General features: G+C 43.4%; 1 protein-coding gene across 1 annotated transcript in view; it reads left to right on the top strand.

The window, feature by feature from the left end:
* Positions 1–20,095: 20,095 nt before the first annotated feature.
* Positions 20,096–25,864, top strand: part of TTC26 (tetratricopeptide repeat domain 26) — a 71,606-nt gene continuing 65,837 nt past the window's right edge. The window contains exons 1-3 of the mRNA XM_011941558.1: positions 20,096–20,206; positions 21,001–21,138; positions 24,216–24,308. Of these exons, the coding sequence (XP_011796948.1) occupies positions 20,204–20,206; positions 21,001–21,138; positions 24,216–24,308 (234 nt within the window). The 5' untranslated portion in view covers positions 20,096–20,203. The remainder of the gene's footprint in view (positions 20,207–21,000; positions 21,139–24,215; positions 24,309–25,864) is intronic.

The raw sequence follows: 25,864 nt of genomic DNA on the forward strand, positions 1-25,864 counted from the left end.
CCCAGCACTTTGGGAGGCTGAGACGGGCGGATCACGAGGTCAGGAGATCGAGACCATCCTGGCTAACATGGTGAAACCCCGTCTCTACTAAAAATAAAAATTAGCCGGGCACGGTGGCGGGCGCCTGTAGTCCCAGCTACTCGGGAGGCTGAGGCAGGAGAATGGCGTAAACCCGGGAGGCGGAGCTTGAGATCGGCCACAGCACTCCAGCCTGGGTGACAGCGAGACTCCGTCTCAAAAAAAAAAAAAAAAAACAGAACTTTCTCTGCACTTTTTCTGGGGCATAACGCCAGTAAAAGGCAAAGGAAAAAGCATGATTGATCCATGGGGCCTATCAGACTTCGGTGAGGACCTGACAAAGTCTCTGCCAGCCCAATGAGAAGCTCTGGAGTAGGGGTCCAGCTCCGGACAGAAAAGTCTAGGCCCTTGTACTGCCTTGCTCAGCCACGGGTGGGGGCCGCCAGAGAAGTGGATGACTTCAGCTCGAATGTTGGGACAGATCTTGAAAGAGCTAAAGCTGGAGGCTTTTGGCTAAACATGCTCCTCAAAGCTGGGCAGCAAGCTTGACCTGAGTGCCGCACTGTGTCAGCTGTAGTCCACTCTTTGTACCATATGGCTTTCTTCATCCATTTGTATTTAGGAAACAAGCTTTTCAGGGTCACTCTTCCTACAGGGAAGCTTATAAGAGGGAAATTAATGGAATGAACTATATATCGTCCTTGTCACTGCGGTTGGTCTCAAGGCCACGGCTGGTCGTCTGGTCCTTATCATATTCCTCCACCACTATCCATTCCAATCCCTCTCACCCTTGGCCACCACCTCAGCTGCTCTCAATAGCTTAATCTGGTTGGGTGCCCTATTTGTAAGTGGTCTGAGCACATCTCAGGCCCAGACGGGCAAAGGATTACCAAGAGACACCCAAATAAGTCACCAGAATTCCATGCATATTCCACCTGCCCACATTGTGTAACAGCAGCCACACCTCCTGCTGACCATCAACAGTTACCTCGGATAAGTTGGCCATTCCCTTTCTTACTTGCTAGTCTTTGACCATTAGGAGGCCAAAGTACCTGGTGACAGCCATCACTGTCGTCCAGTGGGATCTCTGCTGTATCTCCAGGCAAGAGTGTGCCCCTTTTGGGAACCAGGACCTCTAACTCTGCAGAGCCCAGTGTTGCGGGGAGAGGAAATTGTAGGGGGTCATTGGAATTTTACTAAGTAGGGCCACTCTGGAAACCATTCTTTTCAGACTCACATATGGACAGAGTACCATACTAACTTGACCGATTCAAGGCATATACCATGATGTTCTGGAGGCTATGTAATCATTGTAGGGTATCACCTCTATGCTGGTGCTTTGACTCCATCTTTAACTGGCCTTTCCAATACTGCATCCTATAGCTACTGGGTGGTGAAGTGTAAGATAAGACCATGGATACTATGTTCACGGGTTCATTCCCTTCACTTTCTGTGCCATGAAAAAATACACCTGGTAAGATGCTGTGTTAAGTGTGATTCCATGTCTGTGGATCGGGCAACCTGTAAGGCTCCAGAAAGTGGTGCTACTGGCCAGGTGTGGTGGCTCATGCCTGTAATCCCATCACTTTGGCCGAGGCATGGATGACTTAAGGCCAGAAGTTTGAGACCAGCCTGACCATCATGGTGAAACCCTGTCTCTACTAAAAATACAAGATTAGCCAGATGTGATAGCACACGCCTGTAATCCCAGCTATTTGGGAGGCTGAGGCAGGAGAATCGCTTGAACCCCGAAGGCAGAAGTTGCAGTGAGCTGAGATCGCACTACTGCACTCCAGCCGGGGCAACAAGAGTGAAACTCTGTCTGAAAAAAAAAAGAGAGAGAGAGAGAGTGCTACTACTGAGGCTCTGCAGGGTGAAAGGGCAACCCCAAATCCAGAATAACTGCCTCTTCCTGTGAGAACCACCACTGGTTCTGCCAGGACAAAAGGGGCCCGATGTAGTCTACTGGTCACCAGGTAGTCTACTGTTCTCATTAAGGAATAGAGCTTAGCATTGGTCTTTATGGCTGGCAGATCAGACATTCAGAGGTGGCAGCAGCTATGTTAATTTTGGCAAATGACAATCCATGCTGTTAGGTTCTTGTATCACTTCCATCTTGGCCACCGTGGCCTCTCTGTGCAGCAGCGGGGGAGCAGCCTCTCACTAACCCTGGCCAACATTAACTGGCCAAGTTATTTTGTGTAGTTGGCAGATCTTTCGTGGGCCTTAATGTGATATGAGCTGCCCACTTCCATATGTCTATTCATATGCTTCCTTTTACTCTTAGGCTCCCAAATTCCCAGCCAGGCCACCATCACTGTCCATGAGTCCATGTATGTTCTAACCCTAGGCCATACTCCTTCCATACAAAGTGATGACTAGGTGCACTCTCAAAGCTCCTCCCGCTGGGGAGATTTTCCCTTACCATTGTTTTTCAAGGCCTTCCCTGAGTGAGACTGTAATATGCATTTTATTATGAGTGAGGCTGCCATGCATTTTCAGTTTGTACTCACATATTAAGCTAGTCCATCCTTAATCCAAACTTGGTCTTTTTCCCTCCTCCTTTAGCTAGTTATATGGGACCCCCTCACATGACCACAGGTGAGGCTGGGGGAGAGGTGCTGGTGCAAATGTAGTGAGTGACATGAAAATCTGGGCTAATTGCTCATGTGGCTTGCATGTGCGTGTGCCCTCTGGTCCCACTTATGTTCAGTCCCAGATGTACCAGTTTTATCCTATGGTGGCTTTCATACTGACCCTGCCTGACCTTATCGCTTGGTGTGTCTAACAGGACGTAGCTGATGGCAGCCAGTTTTGAATCTATGATCACTTGGTGTCTCCACCAGGGCCCAGTAGAAGCTCGGAGCTGTTTTCTGAAAGGAGTGTAATCCTTCACTGCAGTTGGCATGACCTTGTTGCACTATCCAAGGAGTCTGCACTGTGATTCCTCTATTGGGGCTTGCCATAAATCCCATACTACATCTTTTTCCATCACTGACATCTCCAACATGAGAAGCTGTGCCAGATTTTATGGTCCAAGCAATAGGGTTGCTTGTATCACAGCCCGGAGAGCTCTTTCTTGTTCTGAGTCCCACTCAAAGCTGGCAACCTCTGTGTAACCCAGTATATGCACAGCAGCAGTATTCTTAGGTGTGAAATGTGTTTTATCAAGAACCCAAAGATTCCTAACAAACTTTGTGCTTCCTTCTTTCCAATAAGTATAAATGATGCAACAATTTTTCTTTTGCCTTGGAAGGAATGTCCCAGCACACTGGTGACCAAGGGACCTTTCAAATCGTTAGTGAAGTGGCAGGTCAACGTATTTTGTAAGATTTATTTCCCACTCTCAGGAGCACATGTGTCATACCAAGGCCTCTACCATGCTCTTCACCTCTTTCTCATCCTGCTTAGCAGCATGACATCCTTGATGTGATGGATCAATGTGATGTTACATGAGATGTCCAAATGCTCCGGTTCTCTTTGGACTAGATTATGGCAGAGGACTGAAAAGGAACATAACCCTGTGGCAGAACTGTACAGTCTTGTTGCTGTGCATTCTGTATGAATATGAACTCTTTCTGATCCTCTTTCTTGATTGCAAAAGAAAAGAATGCATTCGCCAGATCAATGGCCTCAAACCACTTCAAGCTACATAAATCTGCTCTGGCAGATGCTATATCCAGTACATAGCTACTACTTCCTTGCAGTAGTCTGAAGTCATTCTCTAGGAACCATCCCATTGCTGCAGGGTCCACACTGGCAAATTAAACAGAAACATCCTAGGGACCATGCTTCTTCATCCTTTAGATATTTAAGAGTGGCACTGATATCAGCCATCCTCCTCACCCTAGACTGTAATGTTATTTTGTAGTTACTACATTGGCTGGGGTGTGGGACAGTTTCAGATACTTCCACTTAGCCTTCCCTACTGTGATAGCTCCACTCTACAAAATCAGGATGAATGTGAGCGTTAGCCCAATTCCCAAGTGTGGCAATCCCAACCACATATGTGAAGATTAGGAGAAGGACAATTGATGGGTTCATGAACCCAGGGAACCCACTGCAAGCTGGACCTCAGTCAGGACTCCTGACTTGCTCCCACTCTGACATGGAAGCCATGGGAATGTTTCAGTTCTTTGGGCGTCAGTCGACCTCTGACCTTGTACCCAACAGTCACCAAAATGTCTGCATATTCCCCCTATCCCCAGTGTCCCATCATTGGAATAAATATTGTAGATCTCTTTAGGGGAAGAATCAGAGGAACTGTGGCAATATGTTCTTGCCATAGTGTTACAGGTCCTTCATCTTGGTGACTTGGCCACCACTTCACTCAGTGGGTTCTGAGTCTGAACATTGGTTCAGGAATGGAAACAAGGCAAGGAAATGTTTTTCTCACTGTCTTGCTTATTAATTCTTTTATTTTAGGTTATACTTATGAAGCAGAACAGATGCTCCTTGACTTACAATGGGGTTATGGCCCAATAAATCCATCATACATTGAATATACTGTAAGTAAGGAATGCATTTAGGCCAGGCACGGTGGCTCACACCCGTAATCCCAACACTTTGGGAGGCTGAGGCAGGCAGACCACTTGAGGTCAGGAATTTAAGACCAGCCTGGCCAACATGATGAAACCCCATCTCTACTAAAAAAAAAATACAAAAATTAGCCAGGCATGGTGGCTCACACCTGTAATCCCAGGTATTTGGGAGGCTGAGGCAGGAGAATTGCTTAAAGCTGGGAGGCGGAGGTTGCAGTGAACCTAGATCACCCACTGCCCTCCAGCCTGGGTGACAGGGCAAGACTCTGTCTCAAAAAAAAAAAAAAAACCCAAAAATGTATTTAATACACCTCATCTACCAAATATCATAGCTTAGCCTAAGCTACATTAAATGTGCTCAGAACACTTACATTAGCCTACAATTGAGCAAAATCATCAAACACAAAGCCTAGTGTATAATAAAGTGCTGAATATCTCATCATGTAATTTTTGAATTCAGTACACCGTACCGTATCAGTTGTTTACTCTCGTGATCACGTGTCTGACTGGGAGCTGTGGCTTACTGCCACTGCCCAGCATCACAAGAGGGTATCATATGGCATGTCCCTAGCCTGGGAAGAGATCAAAGTTCAAAATTCAAAGTGTAGTTTCTACTGAATGCACACCATGGTGAGGCAGAAAAATCATATGTTGAGGGCCATTTGAACTTTTTGACTACCCATGCGTCTATGTTCTTCCTAGAGAAACTGTATGCTATTTACAATCCCTACAACTCCCTAAAAGTCAGGTCCTGTTAGCTGCCACTCTGATTTTGTCGTTCCGCCCTTAAGTGCCGTCATTCTGGTATCTAGTGCATCAGGGTTCCATCATCTTCATTGCTATCAGTGAGCCAAGTTCCAGGACAGCTCCTCCTTCCATCAGCTATGTTCTACTGGGGAAAGCACCATTGAACTTATTAGCAATGTTGCTGTCCCTCTCATCAATGTGTTCCCTATGGCCTTGATGAATATGGCTCCTTGAGCCATCCTATAGGACATAATCCCATGGTGGGTGTTCTGGCCTAACCTTACATCTGTTTCAGCATGTCCCCTTCTCTGAGTCCTCTAATCCTTTCCTCTACTGCCTGACATAGCAATTTAGGCACTTCAGACTCACTCTTCATGAGCCAGCACTTTTCTGGGATTCAGGGAGCCACCCTAGTGGCAATTTTGTACCTGGTTCTTGCCAGGATGCTCAACCTCGTATCCTGAGATGTGCCCTTATGTCAATAAATTCTCCTGTATACAATCTCATATTATTCCAGCTCACTTGACAGAGCAGTTCTCTCAGAATGCTGAAGTTGGAAATCAAAGTGTGTGAAGTGAAGAAATAAAACAATTGAGTATAGAACATTCATTTTAGAGGATTGACAGGGAAGGGAAGGGAATGGGAGGGAAGAGAAGAGAGGGAAAAGATCGTTCAGGTAATGAGAGGGAGAAGATTTTTTGTTCAATTGATACTTGCCCTTGTTTTTATTTTTTTTTGTTTATTATTATTATTGTTTGTTGTTATTCTACTGGAAGATCTGGGTATTTGTGAAAGTTTCAATGAAATAGATCTGAGGAGAGTGCAAGACTGAAGTTGCTAGGGCATGTTAGGGTGACATTGAGCCATATGAGCCTGTTGAACACCGATCAGAGGGGGAAGCAGAAAACACATAGGCTGCAATGAGTCAGCTATGCTAAGTCATAGAAAAGTACATAAACATCAGAGAATTGAGTCAGATTTGGACATTTGGAATGTCCAAAGTCCATGCCAAACAGGTGTTCTATAGAAGATATGGGAGTCAAGAGAAGCATTAATCAAATGGTCAGACAAATGGGGGAAGGCTGCAGTAGGGGGCAGGCACCAGGGCTTTCCCTAGCTCCAACCTGCATCACTGCAAGTGCCTCCGGGAGTACCGTACTGGGAAGGGAAGGAATTGCAAGTATACTTTTAGAGTTGGAGAAGAGCCATATTCCTCTTAGAGGATATATTTACAAACTTTGTTTTGGTGGTGTTAAAATGAGGAACTTCAGGCTGCAACCCTTCTTCCAGTAACATATCTGAGAGCAGAGAAAATGGGGATGTAGAAATCCAGAGGTGGTGTTAACTTGGTGATGACAGCCTGAGATGGTAGCCAGCTGGCTCCCAGTGGGTTTTACCCCCAGGTATCTGTACCTTTGTGCACCCTTCCACACTAAACAGCACAGAGCTGTGTAATCAATAGGATACTGTCAAAATAACAGTGTGACTTTCAAGACTAGGTCATAAAACAACGCTGTGGGTTTCTCCTTGCTCTCTCTTGGATCCCTTGCTTTGGAGAAGCCAACTGTTACGTTGGGTGGACACACAAGCAGCCCTAGAGAGGGGTCCATATGGCAAGTAACTAAACCCTTCCACCAATGGCCAGCACTAAGCTGCCCAGCATGTGGGTGAGCCAGTGGGAAGGGGAGCCTTCAGCCTTGCTCAAGGCATCACATGACTGCAGCCCCAATTAACTGTGACCTCACCGAGACTCTGAGCCGGAACCACCCAGGGAAGCCACTAAGCAGAAACTGAAAGAGATAAGAATGTTGATTGCTTACATCATACTGCTTCATGCTTATGTATCTGGTGAGTCTTAAGCAAATCAGTGAGGTGAGTTTTATTACCTCAACTTACAGAGGAGAACACTGAAACACAGGTTAGCACACATTGGAAGCAGCAGAGGCAGGATTCAAATCTGGGTCTTGCTGACTTCAAGGCATACAACCCTATGTCACCTTCAGTTCTTGCTAGCAGCTGCCTTCAGCACTACAGGAGGAAGTGAACCATGCAACACAACAAGGCCTGGCATCTCAGCAGCCAGCTGACATAGAGAGGCCCTCCTTACAGGGCTCCCTGAATTGGAACACCTGATATTTTCCCATTAACTTCCTTTTATGTTTATATTGCTTTCTGATTTCTCAATGATCTTTCTGCCAAATAAACGGTTACACTAGCAATCTCAAGTTGAAAATTATTTTTTATAGTATCCTCACACAAAGCCACTTAATTTTTTTGTTTTTGTTTGTTTGTTTTTGATATGGGGTCTCTGTTACCCAGACTGGAGTGCAGTGGTGCAATCTCAGCTCACTGAAACCTCTGCCTCCTGGGCTAAAGTGATTCTCCTGCCTCAGCCTCCTGAGTAGCTGGGATTACAGGCATACACCATCACGTCTGGCTAATTTTTGTATTTTTAGTAGAGACAGGGTTTCACCATGTTGGTCAGGCTGGTCTCGAACTCCTGGTCTCAAGTGATCTGCCCACCTCAGCATCCCAAGTGCTGGGATTACAGGCGTGATCCACCATGCCCAGCCCAACAAAGCTACTTCATTTTAACTGCTATGAAGATAAGTTACCAGGCAGGACGTAGTGGCTCAGGCCTGTAATCCCAGCACTCTGGGAGGCTGAGGCAGGAGGACTGCCTAGGCCAGGAGATTTGAGACCAGTCTGGGCAACATAGGGGACCTCATCTCTACAGAAAAATTTAAAAATTAGTCAGGCATGTACCAGCATCCTGGCAGATACCTGTAGCTCTACCTACTAGGGAGGCTGAGGTGGGAGGATCGATTGAGCCCAGGAGGTTGAGGCTACAGTGAGCCATGGTTGCACTACTGCACTCTAGCCTGGGTGACAGAGCAAGACCCTGTCTAGAAAAAAAAGAAAAAGAAAGGGAAAAAAAGGTAAGTTACCTTTTATATTGTAATAATATTGAAATAAATATTGTCTCCCATATCTTTAACTCATTTCAGTTAAACTTCATCCATAAAGAAGAATTTGGGAGTTTTCAAATAAATTTTCCTTTTAATTTTAGATTATAGAAAATTTCTACACAAAAATAGAATAGTACAATAAATGCCCAATGGCCGGGCGCGGTGGCTCAAGCCTGTAATCTCAGCACTTTGGGAGGCCGAGGCGGGCGGATCATGAGGTCAGGAGATGGAGACCATCCTGGCTAACATGGTGAAACCCTGTCTCTACTAAAAATACAAAAAATTAGCTGGGTGTGGTGGCAGGCACCTGTAGTCCCAGCTACTCGGAAGCTGACGCAGGAGAATGGCGTGAACCTGGGAGGCAGAGTTCGCAGTGAGCTGAGATGGCGCCACTGCACTCCAGCCTGGGCAACAGAGCAAGACTCTGTCTCAAAAAAGATAATAAATAAATAAATAAATAAATAAATAAAAATAAATGCCCATGTACTCATCATATAGCTTCAACAATTATCACCTGTAGCTGTCTCGGTCTGCCAACGTACTCATAGTTGAGCCACAACATGGCACTTATTAAATCCCTTAGCACTTATTAAATTGTTTTTTAAAAAGTGCCAAAATAATAATAGGTGTTGTTTCTTGGTTATACATTTTATAGATAATTTACATTTTCTTGATTTTACTTCTCAGTATCTTCCCAAATTTCTGCAGTCAATATGAAGTACTTTTGTAATAAGAGAAAATGCTATTTTAAAATGATTGAAAAATGTCTTTTTTTCTTTCTTTTTTCTTTTTTTTTTTTTTGAGGCAGAGTCTCGCTCTGTCGCCCGGACTGGAGTGCAGTGGCCGGATCTCAGCTCACTGCAAGCTCCGCCTCCCGGGTTCACGCCATTCTCCTGCCTCAGCCTCCCGAGTAGCTGGGACTACAGGCGCCCGCCACCTCGCCCAGCTAGTTTTTTTTGTATTTTTTTAGTAGAGACGGGGTTTCACTGTGTTAGCCAGGATGGTCTCGATCTCCTGACCTCGTGATCCGCCCGTCTCGGCCTCCCAAAGTGCTGGGATTACAGGCTTGAGCCACCGCGCCCGGCCTCTTTTTTCTTAGAGAGGGCACCTCACTATGTTGCCCAGACTGGAGCGCAGTCATTGTCACAGGCATGTACCATAGCCTGGAACTCCAGGGCTCAAGGGATGCTCCTGCCTCAGCTTCCTGCGTAGCTGGTGCTACAAGTGCATGCCATTTCACCCGGCTTGAAAAAAATGTATTTCTTTAAGGAGTATAATTTCAAATGCTTGGTCCAAGAGTCACTCTTGTTCTTGCTTGGAACAAGCCATCAGTAATCCTCTCCCCCACGATTTCATACAGTTTACTAAGAGGGAGCAGAAAAAAATTGGGGCTTTATTTTTGAGACAGGGGCTTGCTCTATCATCCAGGCTGGAGTGTAGTGGTGAGATCATAGTTCTCTGCTGCCTCAGACTGGGCTCAGGGATCCTCCCACCTCAGCCTCCAGAGTAGCTCGGACTATAGGTGCGCACCACTGCACCCAGCTAATATATATATATATTTTTTTTGGTAGAGCTGGGGTCTCACTAAGTTGCCCAGGCTGGTTCTTGAACTCCTGAACTCAAGCAATCTTCCTACCTCTAGCCTCTTGAAATGGTGGGATTATAGGTGTAAGCCACTGCAACCAGCCAGGATACGGTTTTTAAAGCCTTTTTTTTCAGAAGGAACAATCTCTATTAAGAAAAAACAAAACATTCTTTTGTTTTTTTGGTAAGGCAGAATATTTGTAAACCTACTAAAAAAATAAAAAACTAACAGCCCTCAAACAGAGCCAATGAATAGATCTACTGTGGCTCTGTAGCAGAGAGTGGAGGATTCTCCTCTTTATGAGATTTTCTATCCTTAAGGAAAATCAAACTTAGTAGGAAATGCCAAAACTTAGTGCCTTGGCATTCCTTCAGCAACTCATGGCCCTGGTCGATGACAGAGACATGATTTCTACAGTGGTTTCTAAGAACCTAGGGTCAATATCACTGTGTATCAGGGCTGAATTGGAGAAACAGAGACTCCAAAGCAGCATCTAAGCTACGGGCTGGATTATCTTTAAAATAAACAAACAAACAAAAGCAGATTTAGCAAGATACAATTTACTTACTGTTGATAAAAAGAGTCAAACTCTGTAAAATAGTTGAAGAGATTTATTCTGAGCCAAATATGAGTGACTAATGGCCTACAACACAGCCCTTGGGAGATCCTGAGAACATACATCCAAGGTGGTCAGGCCACAACTTGGTTTTATATATTTTAGGGAGACATAAGGTATCAATCAATACAGGTAAGCTATACATTGGTTGGGTCTGGAAAGGTGGGACATTTATAAGTAGGGGCTTCCAAGTTATAGGCAAATTCAAAGATTTTCTGATTGGCAATTGGTTGAAAGAGTTATTATCAACAGAAAGGAATGTCTGGTTTACAATAATGGGTTGTGGAGACTGACATTTTATTATGCACATGAAACCTCCAGGTAGCAGGCTTACGAGAGAATAGATAAATGTTTCTTATCAGATTTAAAGAGTCTATTCTGTCCGTAATTCCAAAAGCGAGGAGGGTAGAATGAGGTATGTCCAGCTCCCACTTCCCATCATGGCCTGAACTAGTTTTTCACATTAACTTTGGAACGCCCTTGGTTAAGAGGAGGGGTCCATTCAGATGTTTGCGGCGGGGGGTGGGGGCTTAGAATTTTATTTTTTGTTTACAGTACTATATAATTCACCTATTCAAAGTGTACACTTCAATGCTTTTTTTTTTTTTTTTTTTTTTGAGATGGAGTCTCACTCTGTTGCCCAGGCTGGAGTGCAGTGGCGTGATCTCAGCTCACTGCAACCTCTGTCTCCCAGGTTCAAGCGATTTTCCTGCCTCAGTCTCCTGAGTAGCTGGGATTAGAGGTGCACACTACCATGCCAGGCTAATTTTTGTATTTTTAGTAGAGACGGGGTTTCACCATGTTGGTCAGGCTGGTCTCAAACTCCTGACCTTGTGATCCACCCACCTCAGCCTCCAAAAGTGCTAGCATTACAGGCATGAGCCACCGCGCCCAGCCAATTCAATGCTTTTTAATAAATTTTTATAGTCATACAATCATCAAAACCTGGATTATGTTTTATAGTCCCTCAGAATCCACTGCTCCGTTGCAGCTGCAATGAAACTGCAAGTTCCAACTTTGCCTGTTACCTATGCAACCAGGTTTTGTGTACCTATGTTATGATGTGTTTCATAATACCATTAGAGCCGTAGTTAGGAATAATAACTTCTTCTCAAGTACACTCAATGTCATATTCTGCCCTTCATAACTATAGCTACAGTTCAAACAGCCTCTACCAGAATTTAGAGATTTAAAGCTATACCTAACTGTTGGAAGTCAGTGGTCGTTTCAATTGACTTACGAAATTCAGTAGGGTTGTTTATAGTATCATCAGCCCTTTAGACCCTGGCAAGAGGAGCCCTTGCTCTGGGCTCTGTACTGTGACCACACCCCAAGCCAGGAATGAAAAGTCCATGGAGCTAAGGGGTCCTTGCACCTCACCTGACGATGCTGTGTGCCCAGGACTCTGAATTCCCTGCTGATGCAACCCCAAGCCTGTTTCCACACCTGAGCAGGTATCTTCCTGGGGTCTGTCCTCCCTATAGGTCTATTCAAAGATGACAAATCACAGTTGAGTTGGGTGACTATAGCTTGAGTTTGTGGGCTGGGTGTCCACATACATGCACAAAGCCCTACATGGTGTGAGAGAGAACCTGGAGTGAGAAGAGATGGGTGTGCGCTGAGGGTTGGGGCTGGATCTCTCTGCACTGCCACATCCACAACAGAATTTTGAGAAGTCTGAGAATTCTAAATTGGAGCCTGACCTTCTTCATAATGGTATATTTGTCAAGGTAGGAGGATAAAACATTTTATTGAACAGTTTGCTAAGCTGATTTAAAAATTTCCAACACTGAGCTGTATGGTATATGGACCTCCATATGTATGATTTCATTTATATTAAATGTCCAGAATAGACAAATACATAATGACAATAAAGAGATTAGTAGTTGCCAGAGGCTGGGAGGAGGGGAGAAATAATGAGTGATTGCTGACAGGTGTGGGGTTTCTTTCTGGGGTGATAACAGTGTACTGGAATTCAATAGTGATAATGGATGCACACTGTGAATATACTAAAAGCCACTCACACTTTAAAAGTGTGTGTTTTATGGTAATTTAAATGATATATCAAGCTATCACCAAAAATATACAATGGGAGTTCAGAAATGCCACCCCAAAGCATGATGCTATGACATGCTGATTACTTTGAACTGATGTCACTTGGGGAACAGCAGATGCAGGCAGAGGCTTTCTCTGAGCTCTGCTTATCTGCCTAAGACAGATCAAGGGATCCTCCAAAAGGAACTCAATTGTCATGAATCTCCTCCTCTGGAATCTTATCAACCAGGGACAATGAACTTGGATCACCAGAGGCAAGACCGGAGGTTGACATCATACCTAGACAGCCACCTCTTCTTCTGAGGACTGCTCCAAGAGAAGCTTTATTACTTGAGAGGTTTTTCATTTGCATAACAAGAAACCTTTGTTCACTATACACTTCCACCCCTCATATTCTCCTAACAGGTGTCACCACTCCCCACCCAGAAGTCCAAAGTCTCTATTCCCCTCTGTACCTCAGGGTGCTATATAAGTTTCAATTATCTGACCCTTCTTTGAATCTCACACTTGTGGGGCTTGCATGGGTATGTACATAATTTAAAATGGATTTCCTCTTGTTAATCTGTCTTATGTCAATTTAATTCATAGCCCAGCCAAGGAACTTAGAAGAGTAGAGGGAAGTCATTTTTCACTCCTCTACAAGAATATTCTTCTGTAAAGAGGAGCTAGAAATAAAATTTTTGTTTTAAATTCAACCAAACATAGGGATAATTCTGAAATTTGGAACCAAAAGAATTATAAGTACATTACTGGTGAATTTGTGCTTATCTGAAATCTGTACATGTAGCTGTCTTTATGTATCTCTATATATTGATGTTTTTCTATATATATAATCCATGAAGTAAGATATCTAGTCATTCATTTACTCACCAAGTAATTGCAGCGGGGTGGCAGGGACAGTGGGGGTTGTTGTGGTGGGTTGCCAGAGCATGAGAAATATGCAATATAATCTAAGAAATCATACCTACCTGGCCAGGCACAGTGGCTCATGACTGTAATCCCAGCACTTTGGGAGGCAGAAGCAGGTGGATCACTTGAGGTCAGGAGTTCCAGACCAGCCTGGCCAACATGGTGAAATCCCATCTCTACTAAAAATACAAAAAATTAGCTGGGCGTGATGGCACGTGCCTGTAATCCCAGCTACTCTGGAGGCTGAGGCAGGAGAATGACTTGAACCTGGGAGGCAGAGGCTGCAGTGAGCTGAGATTATACCACTGCACGCCAGTGTGGGTGACAAAGTGAAACTCCATCTCAAAAAAAAAAAAAAAAATGAGACCTGCCTTCCATGAGCTCATGGTATACTTGAATCTCCATAGGCTATTCAGGAGGGTATGTAATGTAACTCAACAATGCCACAATTACTTAAATTCACTTGGGAGAATTACCTGATTTTGCCCAACTTGTCATTGTGAAAAAAAAAAAAGAAAATTTCAGGACCTTCCAAATTTATTATGCCAAAGGAAAAAGTCAAGCCGTGGAAACTGAGTCATGTAACATGGCTGTTTTTCTTCTCTGGTGCATGACTGTTGCTTCCTGATCTTTTTGTTGATGTTATACATTAACCAGGCTTTCTATTCTTTATTCAAACCTAGACTAAACGACGTTGGAGATGGAGACTCTTGTGATTGTTACCTCTTTACAACAAAAGGTTAAACAACCCCCTTAGAGTGTAATCAGTAGTAGTGAATTAAATCTTCTTTGTTTATTATCCTTTTATAGAAAATGCTGGCCAGGCACTGTGGCTCACACCTGTAATCCCAGCACTTTAGGAGGCCAAGGCAAGCGAATCACGAGGTCAGGAGATCGAGACTATCCTGGCTAACACAGTGAAACCCCGTCTCTACTAAAAATACAAAAAAAAAAAAAAAAAAAAAAAAAAAAGAAAGGAAAGAAAATGCTGTAATATGCAGTACACCTGTGGTTGCCTACATACATACACCACCCTCACCTTTCACTACATTGGGGAGCACTGATCACCATTCGTTCTTTGGTGTCTGTGTTTACCTGATGGCTGCTCTCACACTTTGCACTTCAATAAACTTTTAACTGGATCCTGAGCTGTTTGATTATTAGATTGACATTTTGATGATCCAGAGACTCTAAGCAGGCCTCCTAAGATCTATGCCTCTTTGCTGACATTCGGAGCTTTGGTGTCTACAGGAGCGGCTTTTGCTCATTCCCACCTCATTGGAACTGGCAGGGGGCTCTGCCAAGGCTCCTCTCAGGTTTTGAATCTCTCTGGCTTTGACTGAGATTCAGACTTTACGCAAGCGATCCAGTTCTATGCTCCACAGAGCTAGAACTGAAGCTCTACTTTAAGACAGAAGTTTTGTTTGCTTGTTTTGCCTTTCACAGATTTATGACGTTCACGCTTCTTTGAAGTTAAGGTTTGTTGAACTACTTGCTAGACTTTGTATGGCCCTTTCTGTCATTCGAATTTGGTCAGAGAACAAAATAGGTTCTCTCTCTGAAAACAGAAACTGAATGTTTGTGGCTTTAGGTAAATTTGTGGTTTTGGGCCAGGCCCAGTGGCTCACACCTGTAATCACAGCACTTGAGAGGTTGAGGCAGGTGGATCACTTGAAGCCAGGAGTTTGAAACCAGCCTGGCCAACAAGGCAAAACCCCATCTCTACTAAAAACACAAAAATTAGCCAGGTATGGTGGCATGTGCCTGTAATCCTAGCTACCTGGGAGTCTGAGGCCAGAGAATTGCTTAAACCCAGGATATGGAGGTTGCAGTGAGCCCAAATCATTCCACTGCACTCCAGCCTGGGTAACCAAGTGAGACTATGACTCAAAAAAAAAAAAAAAAATTTTTGATTGTGGTCTGAAACTGGATCCAGGTTGGTGACCCAGGTTTTGGAGCTCAGTTAAAATTGACATTTAAGTTTTCTTCTTGAGTGACCAAAAGTTCACAAAAGGGTTCATATGAGGACATAAGTCCCAAATGCAAAAGACCTTGTTCCTCCCAGAAGAAAAGCACCTTAGGTGATTGAGGTCATGTAAGAATGTCAGAGTTCATAGCTTGGGATGTGTAACTATGCTCTAGGGAAATCTCAAAGAAGAATATGCAAGGAAATCTGCTTAACCCGGTGGGCACACATAAGGAATTGGGCTACCGGTGCTTTAAACCCCCAGAAATTTCTGGGTTTCATTGGGACACATAAGAGGGGAGAGGTGACTCATGGGTGAAACCTTGAGAAGTAATCACTATTCAGCAGCACACTAGACCCAAAACATCTTTCCCTTTCAATCTTTGGTCAGTTTAAAAGAGGATACAAATTATGGTCAACTGTTCATTTAAAACAAAGTCCTCTTTAAGGGAGGATCCACTTTTAGAAACTCCAGCTAAATTTATGTACAAGACTTATGGTGCCACCTCCTGTCTACACACACACACACACACACACACACATACAACCTACGTACATAAATATGGGTGTATATGTGTCTGTTTTATGAGGCAGGGTCTTGCTCTGTCACCCAGGATGGAGTGCAATAGTACGATCTTGGCTTACTGCAACCTCCACCTCCGGGGCTCAAGCAATCCTCCCACCTCAGCCTTCCAAGTAGCTGGCACCACAGGCACACCCCCATGCTGGGCTAATTTTTTTAGTTTTTGTAGACAGTCTCACTACATCATCCAGGCTCATCTAAAACTCCTGAGCTCAAGTGATCCTCCTGCCTCAGCCTCCCAAAGTGCTGAGATTGCAGGTGTGAGTCATTGCACCTGCTACCTCCTGTCAGTGTTGGGAAAAATGGTCTTACTTGACCCAGGAAGATGCTGAATTACAATGGCCAAAGTGGAGTACTTGTGAAATGCCTAAGTTAGTTTGCTCACATGCACAATTAGAAAAAGTCAGCTCTAGAATTAAATAATATAATTTGGAGAGTTATTTCCAATGCTACCCAGAAGCATGCAAAAGCGACTGTGACAGAGTTCTTTTCCTATAGAAAGAGAATGAAAAGCTCTCTAAAACTTTAATTCAGAAAAGCTGCTGAAACTGCTGCTTCTCCTCCTCCTGCTCCCCCTTCTCTCTATCCCTCCTTATCAGAACTACCTTGCCCAGACTGACCTTCTCTTCCTTCTCCTCCCCTTCCACCTGCTCCCACTTTTTTGGCTTCATTTCATGAACATCCAGTATCTGGTAGAGGGAAACCTGCTTTAGTTTATCAACCATGGTCTAAGGTAGAACTTAAAGGCATAGTGAAATAATTCCCCGACTCTCACCAGGATCCTATTGGTTTTGCTAGAGAATTTGAATTAAATATCTGAGCTTATGGCCCTGGTTATTCTGATTTATATCAACTAACTCATATGTGACTATCAGAAAGTAAAGCTAAAGATTAGACAGACAAGGCCCATTATAGAACTCTCTCAGAAGGCCAGGTGCGGTGGTTCACGCCTGTAATCCCAGCACTTTGGGAGGCCAAGGCGGGCAGATCATGAGATCAGAAGATCAAGACCATCCTGGCTAACACCGTGAAACCCTGTCTCTACTACAAATACAAAAAAAAAGTAGCCAGGTGTGGCGGGCGCCTGTAGTCCCAGGTACTCGGGAGGCTGAGGTAGGAGAATGGCATGAACCTGGGAGGCAGAGGTTGCAGTTAGCCGAGATTGCGCCACTGCACTCCAGTCTGGGCGACAGAGCGAGACTCTGTCTCAAAAAAAAAAAAAGACAAAAGAAATCTCTTAGAAGACTTTCATAAATGCTCAGGACTGTAGGCAGACACACAAAACTGCAAAGGCTTTGCTTCAAGCCACTGGGCTTGAAGCAAAGCCACTCCTCACTGTTTCAAAGAGTAGTTGACTGTAGTAAAATACAACAAGGTCAACAAAATCCAGATGAGTCAGTAATATCATATTTTGAGGGTTTGAGTAAACTTAAACAATATTTGGGTTTATCTGAACAAAGCCATGCTAATAATCAAAATGATACACTTCTCAACTCCAGTTTTATAAATGGGTTAGATGAAGAATTAGCACTAATAGTGAAAAGACAAAACCCTCGCTGGGCCACTTCTCAAACTCATAATTTGGTCAGTCTTGCTGACCAGTTGTCTCATAACTGAAGGTGAAACTGAGAAGGAGGCCAAACAAAAGAGCAAGGCTAATAAAATTATGAATTTACAGTGGAAACAAATGTCCACACAATTTGGACCTTCAAAATATCCTTATAAACCCCCAAGTAGACCTAACTATATGCTTTCAGTTAATTCAAAAAGCCTGATCACAGTAAAAAGAATTGCCAAAAACTAAAAAGGAAAGAACAACAGGTAGAGGCAGAAAATAAAAAATGCGGGTGCTCCATCGAACTTAAAGGGGCCTTTCCTTTTCTCCTTAATAACAATCTGGGAGAAAAGAAACTCCCCTTACTGATTTCATCCCTCACTCTTTGGAAGCATTGCTAAACTCACAACACACTTAACATTATTCAATGGGTAGACTAGCTTCATAGGAAGTTTCACTTCTTTTAGCTTATCATGTGACCATCTCTGGATGTAATAAGCTAAATATTGCAACTCTTTTTCCTTCACTTTCAGATGAAACACCACATAATTGCATAACTCTAACTGCTAAACTTTTTTTCTCCTAGGACTGATCTGCAAGAGACTTTTCTTACTTAGGCTGATACTGTTTGGTTTACAGATGGATGTCGTTTAAAGGATGAATCTGGAACTTACTGTAAGGTTTACGCAATAGTGTCTTTAACAGAAGAAATAGAAAGTGCTTACCTTCCAGAAGCCACTTAGATTCACTTCTGTCTTTGTACCACAACTGGGTTTGAAGATGTCATTCGCCATATACAGGTCCTAACCAATTACACACAAAAGATCCTAAATGACAGCCACATCAATGTCTCATTGTTAAATAATGAAGTTACTCTCTTGAGAAGACTGTATTACAAAATTGTATGATCTTAGCCCAAGGAAGAACCTGTGCTATGACAGAAACTGAATGCTGTGTTTATATCCCAGATGAATCAAATAATGTCACCAAAGTAATGACTGATTTGAAAAACTCTAATAATTAACCTTTCGGATCCAAAACCCTCTCTAAGCTACCGGTTAAGTAGTTAATTTGGATCTTGGGGACCTTGGTGGCAAAAGCTGTTACGTATTTTAGGAATTATCATAGTTTGTGTTTTGTCTTGCCTTTGTCTACAGAGCTGTTATGGTATTTAACTGCAATTGGGTCAACACACAGCTGAGAAAATTAGAACAAAGACTACTCAGATAATTGTTTGATTGAAGAGGCAGCCATGTAGCCTGAATCAGGTTCCAGAACTACTTTCTCTTGTTGCTTTATAATTCGGACTTGGTCCTTTCCAATTTCCCCTCCTCCTTGGGATGTGACTGCCAGGAAGGAGCCTTCCTAGTGACATGAGGTTTGATCAAATACACGGCCTGAGAATATAATTCTTCTATAATGCTTTCTCCGAAAGCTTTTGAAGAAAAGGGGAAAATGTGAAAAGAAAATTTCAGCACCTTCCAAACATATTATGCCAAGAGGAAAAGTTAAGCCCTGTAAAGTAAATCACAGAACATGGCTGTTTTTCTTCTCTGGTGCATGACTGTTGCTTCCTGATCTTTGTGTTGATGTTATATATTAACCAGATTTTTTATTCTTTATTCAGACTAAATGACGTTGGAGACAGAGACCCTTGTGATTGTTACCTCTTTACAATAGAATATTAAACATCCCCCTTAGAGTGTAATCAATAGTAGTGAATTGAATCTTCCGTGTACGTTAGCCTCATCTAGAAAATGCTGTAATTATGTGTACAGCACCCGTTTTTGGCGATATAAACGACCCTCACCGTTCCCTACACCAGGGAGCACTGATCACCATTCTTTGCTGTCTGTGGTTCCCGGGATAGCCGCCCTCACACTTTGCACTTGAATAAACTCTTTCAACTGGATCCCTGAGCTTTTTAGGCTGACATTAGTTAACTAACAAGATGTTAGTTCTTCAGTCTGTTAATTCTGAGGGGTTGACCAGAGGTCCTGAAAGGTCCCTTCCAACTCTAACATTTCACGATTTCGTGAATTTAAAGACTATGGTTGCCCCTGTATTAACTGGGTTCTGGAGTCAGATAGATAAATTAAGTCATCCAATCGACAAATATTTATTACAGTTCTCTATTGTGTGTAGGTGTATCTGTGGAAATAGGAAACTGTATTCTGATGCACTCCTGCCTCCAAATCACAGAACTACAACTCCTTCAGCAGAAATTTTCTAAGCTTCCCGCACCAGCCAGAGACCAAGATTCTGCGGTGCACGCAGCCAAGGGTTGCTATGGAGTCCAACGCGGCCCAAAACGGAAGTGGTCCCTGAAAATTTCCTTCCCAGAAAACCTGCATTTGAAAAACAATGCCATTCCAATTCGCCTTTTCCTAAAGTAAACTCATAAATAGAGACACAACCAAACTTTCGCTCTCAGCACAGAGAACGACGCTCTTCTCCCAAGAGGAACCTCTGCTCTTCCGCGGCAGAAGCTGCACGGAACCAAGAAGCCGCGGGCGCTGGTTCTCCAACGAGCTTTTCTCCCCGACGTACCAGCCTCCCGGCGGGGTTGCCGTGGAGACAGAGCGTCTTGTGTGGATGCGGCGAAACGCTGAGGCGCGGCCTTTGCTGTCTGGAGGGGACTCACGAGACCGACGTCAAGATGGTTAGTGGCTCTGAATAGCGAGGGATTACTTTGAGTAGGTCCTGAGGCTGGCGATTCGAGGTTCCCAGCACACTTCTGTGTAAAGTCTAGGTGTGTCCGCAGAGGGTAATCCCCAGCTCTCCCTGTGTTCCCACGGGGGGACAGGGATGCAACTGTAAATACCTCGATGCTTTCTTCCCTCCTGCTTCTCCATTTACCCACATCTAAACCACTCGTGGGATGGGAAGCAGAGGAAGGGAAAGCTGAGATGACAGAAGCTGTGTGAAAGCATCTCTAGCCAGTGAAGATAAAGTTGGGAGTAGCTGTTTGGTCCTTCCTAAGTATTGGGTGATGGCTCTTCTACTAGAATACCTGTTACAAAGCAAGTTTCAATAGGCTTCCCTGGGGTTCGTTGTTAAGGATTTGACTTATAACTTTTTTTTTTTTTTTGAGACAGAGTCTCGCTCTGTCGCCCTGGCTGGAGTGCAGTGGTGTGATCTCGGCTCACAGCAACCTCCGCCTTCAGGTTCAAGCGTTCTTCTGCCTCAGCCTCCTGAGCAGCTGGGACTACAGGCGCCTGTCACCACGCCCGGCTAATTTTTGTATTTTTAGTAGAGATGCGGTGTCACCATGCTGATCAGGCTGGTCTCGAACTCCTGACCTCCTGATCCGCCCGCCTTGGCCTCCCAAAGTGCTGGGATTACAGGCGTGAGCCACCGTGCCCGGCCTTGACTTACAAACTACAGAGGTGCAACACTCAGTTTAAATCTGATAATCAGAATTGGACCATACAGCTATCTTTGTTTCTTTTACAGATGCTTTCAAGGGCCAAACCTGCTGTAGGCAGAGGCGTACAGCCCACTGACAAAAGAAAGAAGAAAGGTAGGAAGATTCCAAAACTAGAGGAGCTACTTTCAAAAAGAGATTTCACTGGAGCTATTACCCTATTGGAGGTAATGCCCAAAGAACGTTGCTTCTTAGCGTGTGAATACCAGACTGTAGATGAATGACTGGGTGAGAATGCTGGTTGCTATGCTGTTGTAATAGGTGCGTGCATTCTGAGGCTTCCTGTACAAATTCCCTGTAAATCTAGTCAGGCACAGATTCCGGATTCTAAGTTAACTATAAACCTGATAAAAAATGAACTAAAAAACTAAATTTGGCTGGGCGCGGTGGCTCACGCCTGTAATCCCAGCACTTCGGGAGGCCGAGGCAGGTGGATCACGAGGTCAAGAGATAGAGACCCTGGCCAACATGATGAAACCCCGTCTCTTAAGAATACAAAAATTAGCTGGGCATGGTCGCATGCACCTGTAGTCCCAGCTTCTCGGGAGGCTGAGGCTGGAGAATTGCTTGAACCTGGGAGGCGGAGATTGCAGTGAGCCAAGATCATTGCACTGCACTCCAGCCTGAGTACAAGGCAAGACTCTGTCTCAAAAAACAAACAAACAAACAAAAGAAAAACCTAATTTCTTGAGGGCCACTTTTGAGTATGTTTAGTTTACCAATGGTGATTACAATCTAAAAATGTGAAGAATGTGAAGGGACATTTAATACAATGTCATTTCACACATTGCTTATCCCAACCCTTGACCAATGTATGATTTTTTTCCCCTATTATGTGTTCTAACATTTTGATCAAATTTAAATAATTCTAACATGCTTATGGTTGAAAATATTACAGCCCCAGAAAATATTTCAAATCTCCATGGCAGTAGTTCTCATCTTTTAATAGACATTGGAATTACCTAGGGTACTTAATAAGATATTGATTCCTGGGCTCCTGCTGTAGGTCTGCAGTGGTACTCAGGAATCTACATTTTAAGGTGAGTAGTCTAAGTGCCTCTGATGGAGATGGTCCCAGGAGACTGCGCTTTGAAAAACTGCTTTGTGGGAAGCACATGTTACAGGAGGGTGAAGGGTTGCACCAAAGAATGAAGAGTTCTCACAGCATGGTCTGGTTGTGTTGTGCCATAGTCATTTCTCTTAAAATGCTACTCCATCCATATTACTTTGAATCTACTGTTAATAATTGTTATAATTAGGTTTACATGTATTTCTCCATCTTCCATGTATAGTTCACTTTCTTGTTTTTTCTTTTTTCTTTTTTTGAGATGGACTTTCACTCTTGTCACTCAGGTTAGAGTGCAATGGCGCAATCTCAGCTCACTGCAGCCTACACCTCCCTGGTTCAAGCAATTCTCCTGCCTCAGCCTCCTGAGTAGCTGGGATTACAGATGCCTGCCACCACACCCAGCTAATCTTTTGTATTTTTAGTAGAGATAGGGTTTCACCATGTTGGCCAGGCTTGTCTCAAACTCCTGGGCTCAGGTGATCCACCTGCCTCAGCCTCCCAAAGTGCTGGGATTACAGGCGTGAGCCACTGCCCCCGGCCTCGTTCGCCTTCTTACTAAGTGCTTTGGTATTGAACATGTTGTTTAGCTTTTGAGGCATCAGCCTTCTTATCTTTGCAGTGGGGGAGTTGGCATGGAGGAACCTTCTAATTCTGTGAATCAGTGGACTGAGTGCTATATATCTATTTTTGTCAGTCTGTTTCCCTCTTTTTTCTCTAAGACAGTGACCACATTTTCCTTATTGTATAACACCAGGTTGCCTTTATTTTATTTTATTTTTGAGACAGGGTCTCATTCTGTCACCCAGGCTGGAATGCAGTGGCGTGGTGGTGGCTCACTGCAGCCTCAACCTCCCAGGGCTCACACCAGTCTTCCACCTCAGCCTCCAAGTAGCTGAGACTACAGGCATGTGCCACTATGCCTGGCTAATTTTCATTTGATTGGCTATTTGTGTGTGTGTGTAGAGATGGGGGTCTCACCATGTTGCCCAGGCTGGTCTTGAACTCCTGGGCTCAAGGGATGCTCCTGCTTCTGGTCTCCCAAAATGCTGGGACTACAGGGCCAGACTGCCTTTAAGTTGGCAGGGAGGCTCTGCTCTTTGCTTACATTCTTAGGTAGTTAGTTGGAGTACCATGCTGTATGGGAATGGAAACTGCTATGGTTTGGGGTGAGGAAGTCTCATGCGCTTTCCTGTAGCTCCAGGGAATTCAGGGAGACCTCACATGAGAATATCTCCAGAATTAAGGCACTATACTCAAATTCATAGCATTTGGTATAAGGAGGATTCCTAATGTTGTAGAGTTAGCTACAGGAGTAAATTCTTAGTCCAGACAAGAAAGTATCAAAGGGATGTCTTCATCTTGTAATGACTGAGGCCCCTTAAGTTCTATAGTGATGCTCTGTAAATATGTGTTGGTTCACTATTTGATTTATCACCCTGTAGAGTGAAAAAAAAAAAATCTTATCTTACCGTGGAAATTCAGAATTCTCTGTCAAGATCTCAGTCCTTTCTCCAAAATAAGGCTTTTCTTTTGTTGGCTGAGGAATTCATAAATACTTGTTCACAATGGACATAAGTGAGGCCAAGTCTTCTGAACATCCTTAACTCTTGTAGACCTGGTAAGCTAGCCTGCTCAAGGGTAATAGAAAGATTTAATGGCTTGTCCTCAGTGAAAGGTTACAACCTATTAGTAAATATAATGTGTGTGCTAATGCAATGGGACTGAAGCAGGAGGTTAAATGCAGTAGAGCACAGAGGGTGACAACATGAGCTTTGGAGTCAGGCATTTCTTTAAGTCCCTGACAGCACACATACTGGCCATGTGGCCTTGAGTTCATGGTTCAGCCTCTCTAACCTTCAGTTATTTGGCTCTAAATATTTTACATAATTCTCTTCTTTATATATCACCCAGAATTGTTAGGCAACTCAAATGCTTTCTGGAGTATAATATCAGTAAATACAGAAAGCCAAATGTGAAATATTTGAAAATATAAACTTCTATGACAATTAGAAGATACTTGTCCTATAGGTATAGGTTTAATTAAACCTCATATTGTCATGCTTCTAATACTTAGATTGCCTGTTGTTTGTTAGTAACCCAACATAGCATTTTTTTTTAAACAGAGAGTTTACTATTCAAATTTTCATGCTTTTTAAATACATTTTTAACCTGAAGTTCAAACGTCATGTTGGAGAAGAAGAAGAGGATACTAATTTGTGGATTGGATATTGTGCCTTTCACCTGGGTGACTACAAGAGAGCTCTGGAGGTTAGTGTAAAAAAAGTTTTTTCCAAACAGAACTGTGTTTAAAATGTTATTAAACTTTATATTATAATAATACATGTTCATGGTAAAATTCAAACAATGCAGAAGGAAACAAAAAGAAGTTACCTATTTGCATTCCTCAATTATACTTGTTAATGAAGGCAACCACTGACTTTTTAAAAATTTATGGCTTCAGTAATTATCTATATGTTAATACGTTCTATTACAGTAGTTCCCCCTTGTCTATGGTTTTGCTTCCCGAGGTCAATCTGAGTTACCCAAGGTCAATCTCAGTCTAAAAATAGGTGAGGATAGTATAATAAGATATTGAGAGACAGAGAGCAAAAGAGACCACATCCTCATAACTTTTATTACCATATATTGTTATAGTTCTATTATCCATTATTGGTGTTAATCTCTTATTGTGCTGAACTTATAAATTAAACTTTATCATAGGTGTGTATGTATAGGAAAAAAACATAGTATATATAGGATTCAGTACCATCCAAGATTTCAGGCATCTACTAGGGATCTTTAAACATATCCCCTGTGGGTAAAGGAGGGCTACTGTATATGTACATGTATCTTGTGTACTTTGTACTTTTACATGCATACTAATGAGATTGTACAACATATTGGTATTAGCATTTATTAAGTAAATCTTCAGAAAAGGAAAATTAAGCCATTTTGATAAAAACTTTCATGAGTCTTCTCTCAAGAGAATTTCACTTTTCCTTTGCTTGGTTATTTTTAGACATAGGAATGATTATATTTATATTTTTACAAGTAGAATTGTTTTGGAGAAATTGTTTTTCTTGGTCATTGTAAACCCTACCCATCTACAATAATTAATCAGTGGGATTATGGATTTACTTTCTTTTTTTTTTTTTTTTTGAGACGGAGTCTTGCTCTGTTGCCCAGGCTAGAGTGCAGTGGCGCGATCTCGGCTCACTGCAAGCTCTGCCTCCTGGGTTCAAGCGATTCCCCTGCTTCATACCACCCCCGCCCGGGGAAGCTGGGACTACGGGTGTGCGCCATCACACCCGGCTAATTTTTTTGTGTGTTTTAGCAGAGATGGGGTTTCACCATGTTGGTCAGGATGGTCTCGATCTCCTAACCTTGTGATCTGCCCACCTCGGTCTCCCAAAGTGCTGGGATTACAGGCGTGAGCCACCACTCCCAGCCACATTTCCTACATATTCTCATTCCCAAGATGTAATCTAAGCAAATTTGAAGAACCTCCATAACTAAAATGAAAATATTCGAGGACAGGTAATGAGGAGGCGAAATGAAGAACAAAGGAACAAAGTTGGTGAAGGGAAAGGGAAGATGTGAAAAGGACAGAATAGAGGCTGGCAGTATTTGTAAAAGGCATAGGAGGATAGAAAGAACAACCCACATGTAGTAAGAAAATGAAATAAAGGCACCTGGGAAAGACTGATAAAAAGTGAGAGTATATGGGGCTGGGCGCGGTGGCTCAAGCCTGTAATCCCAGCACTTTGGGAGGCCGAGACGGGTGGATCACAAGGTCAGGAGATCGAGACCATCCTGGCTAACAC

This window comes from Colobus angolensis, unplaced genomic scaffold (genome assembly GCF_000951035.1).
Source record: "Colobus angolensis palliatus isolate OR3802 unplaced genomic scaffold, Cang.pa_1.0 Scaffold2, whole genome shotgun sequence".
In the NCBI taxonomy this organism is placed as follows: domain Eukaryota; kingdom Metazoa; phylum Chordata; class Mammalia; order Primates; family Cercopithecidae; genus Colobus; species Colobus angolensis.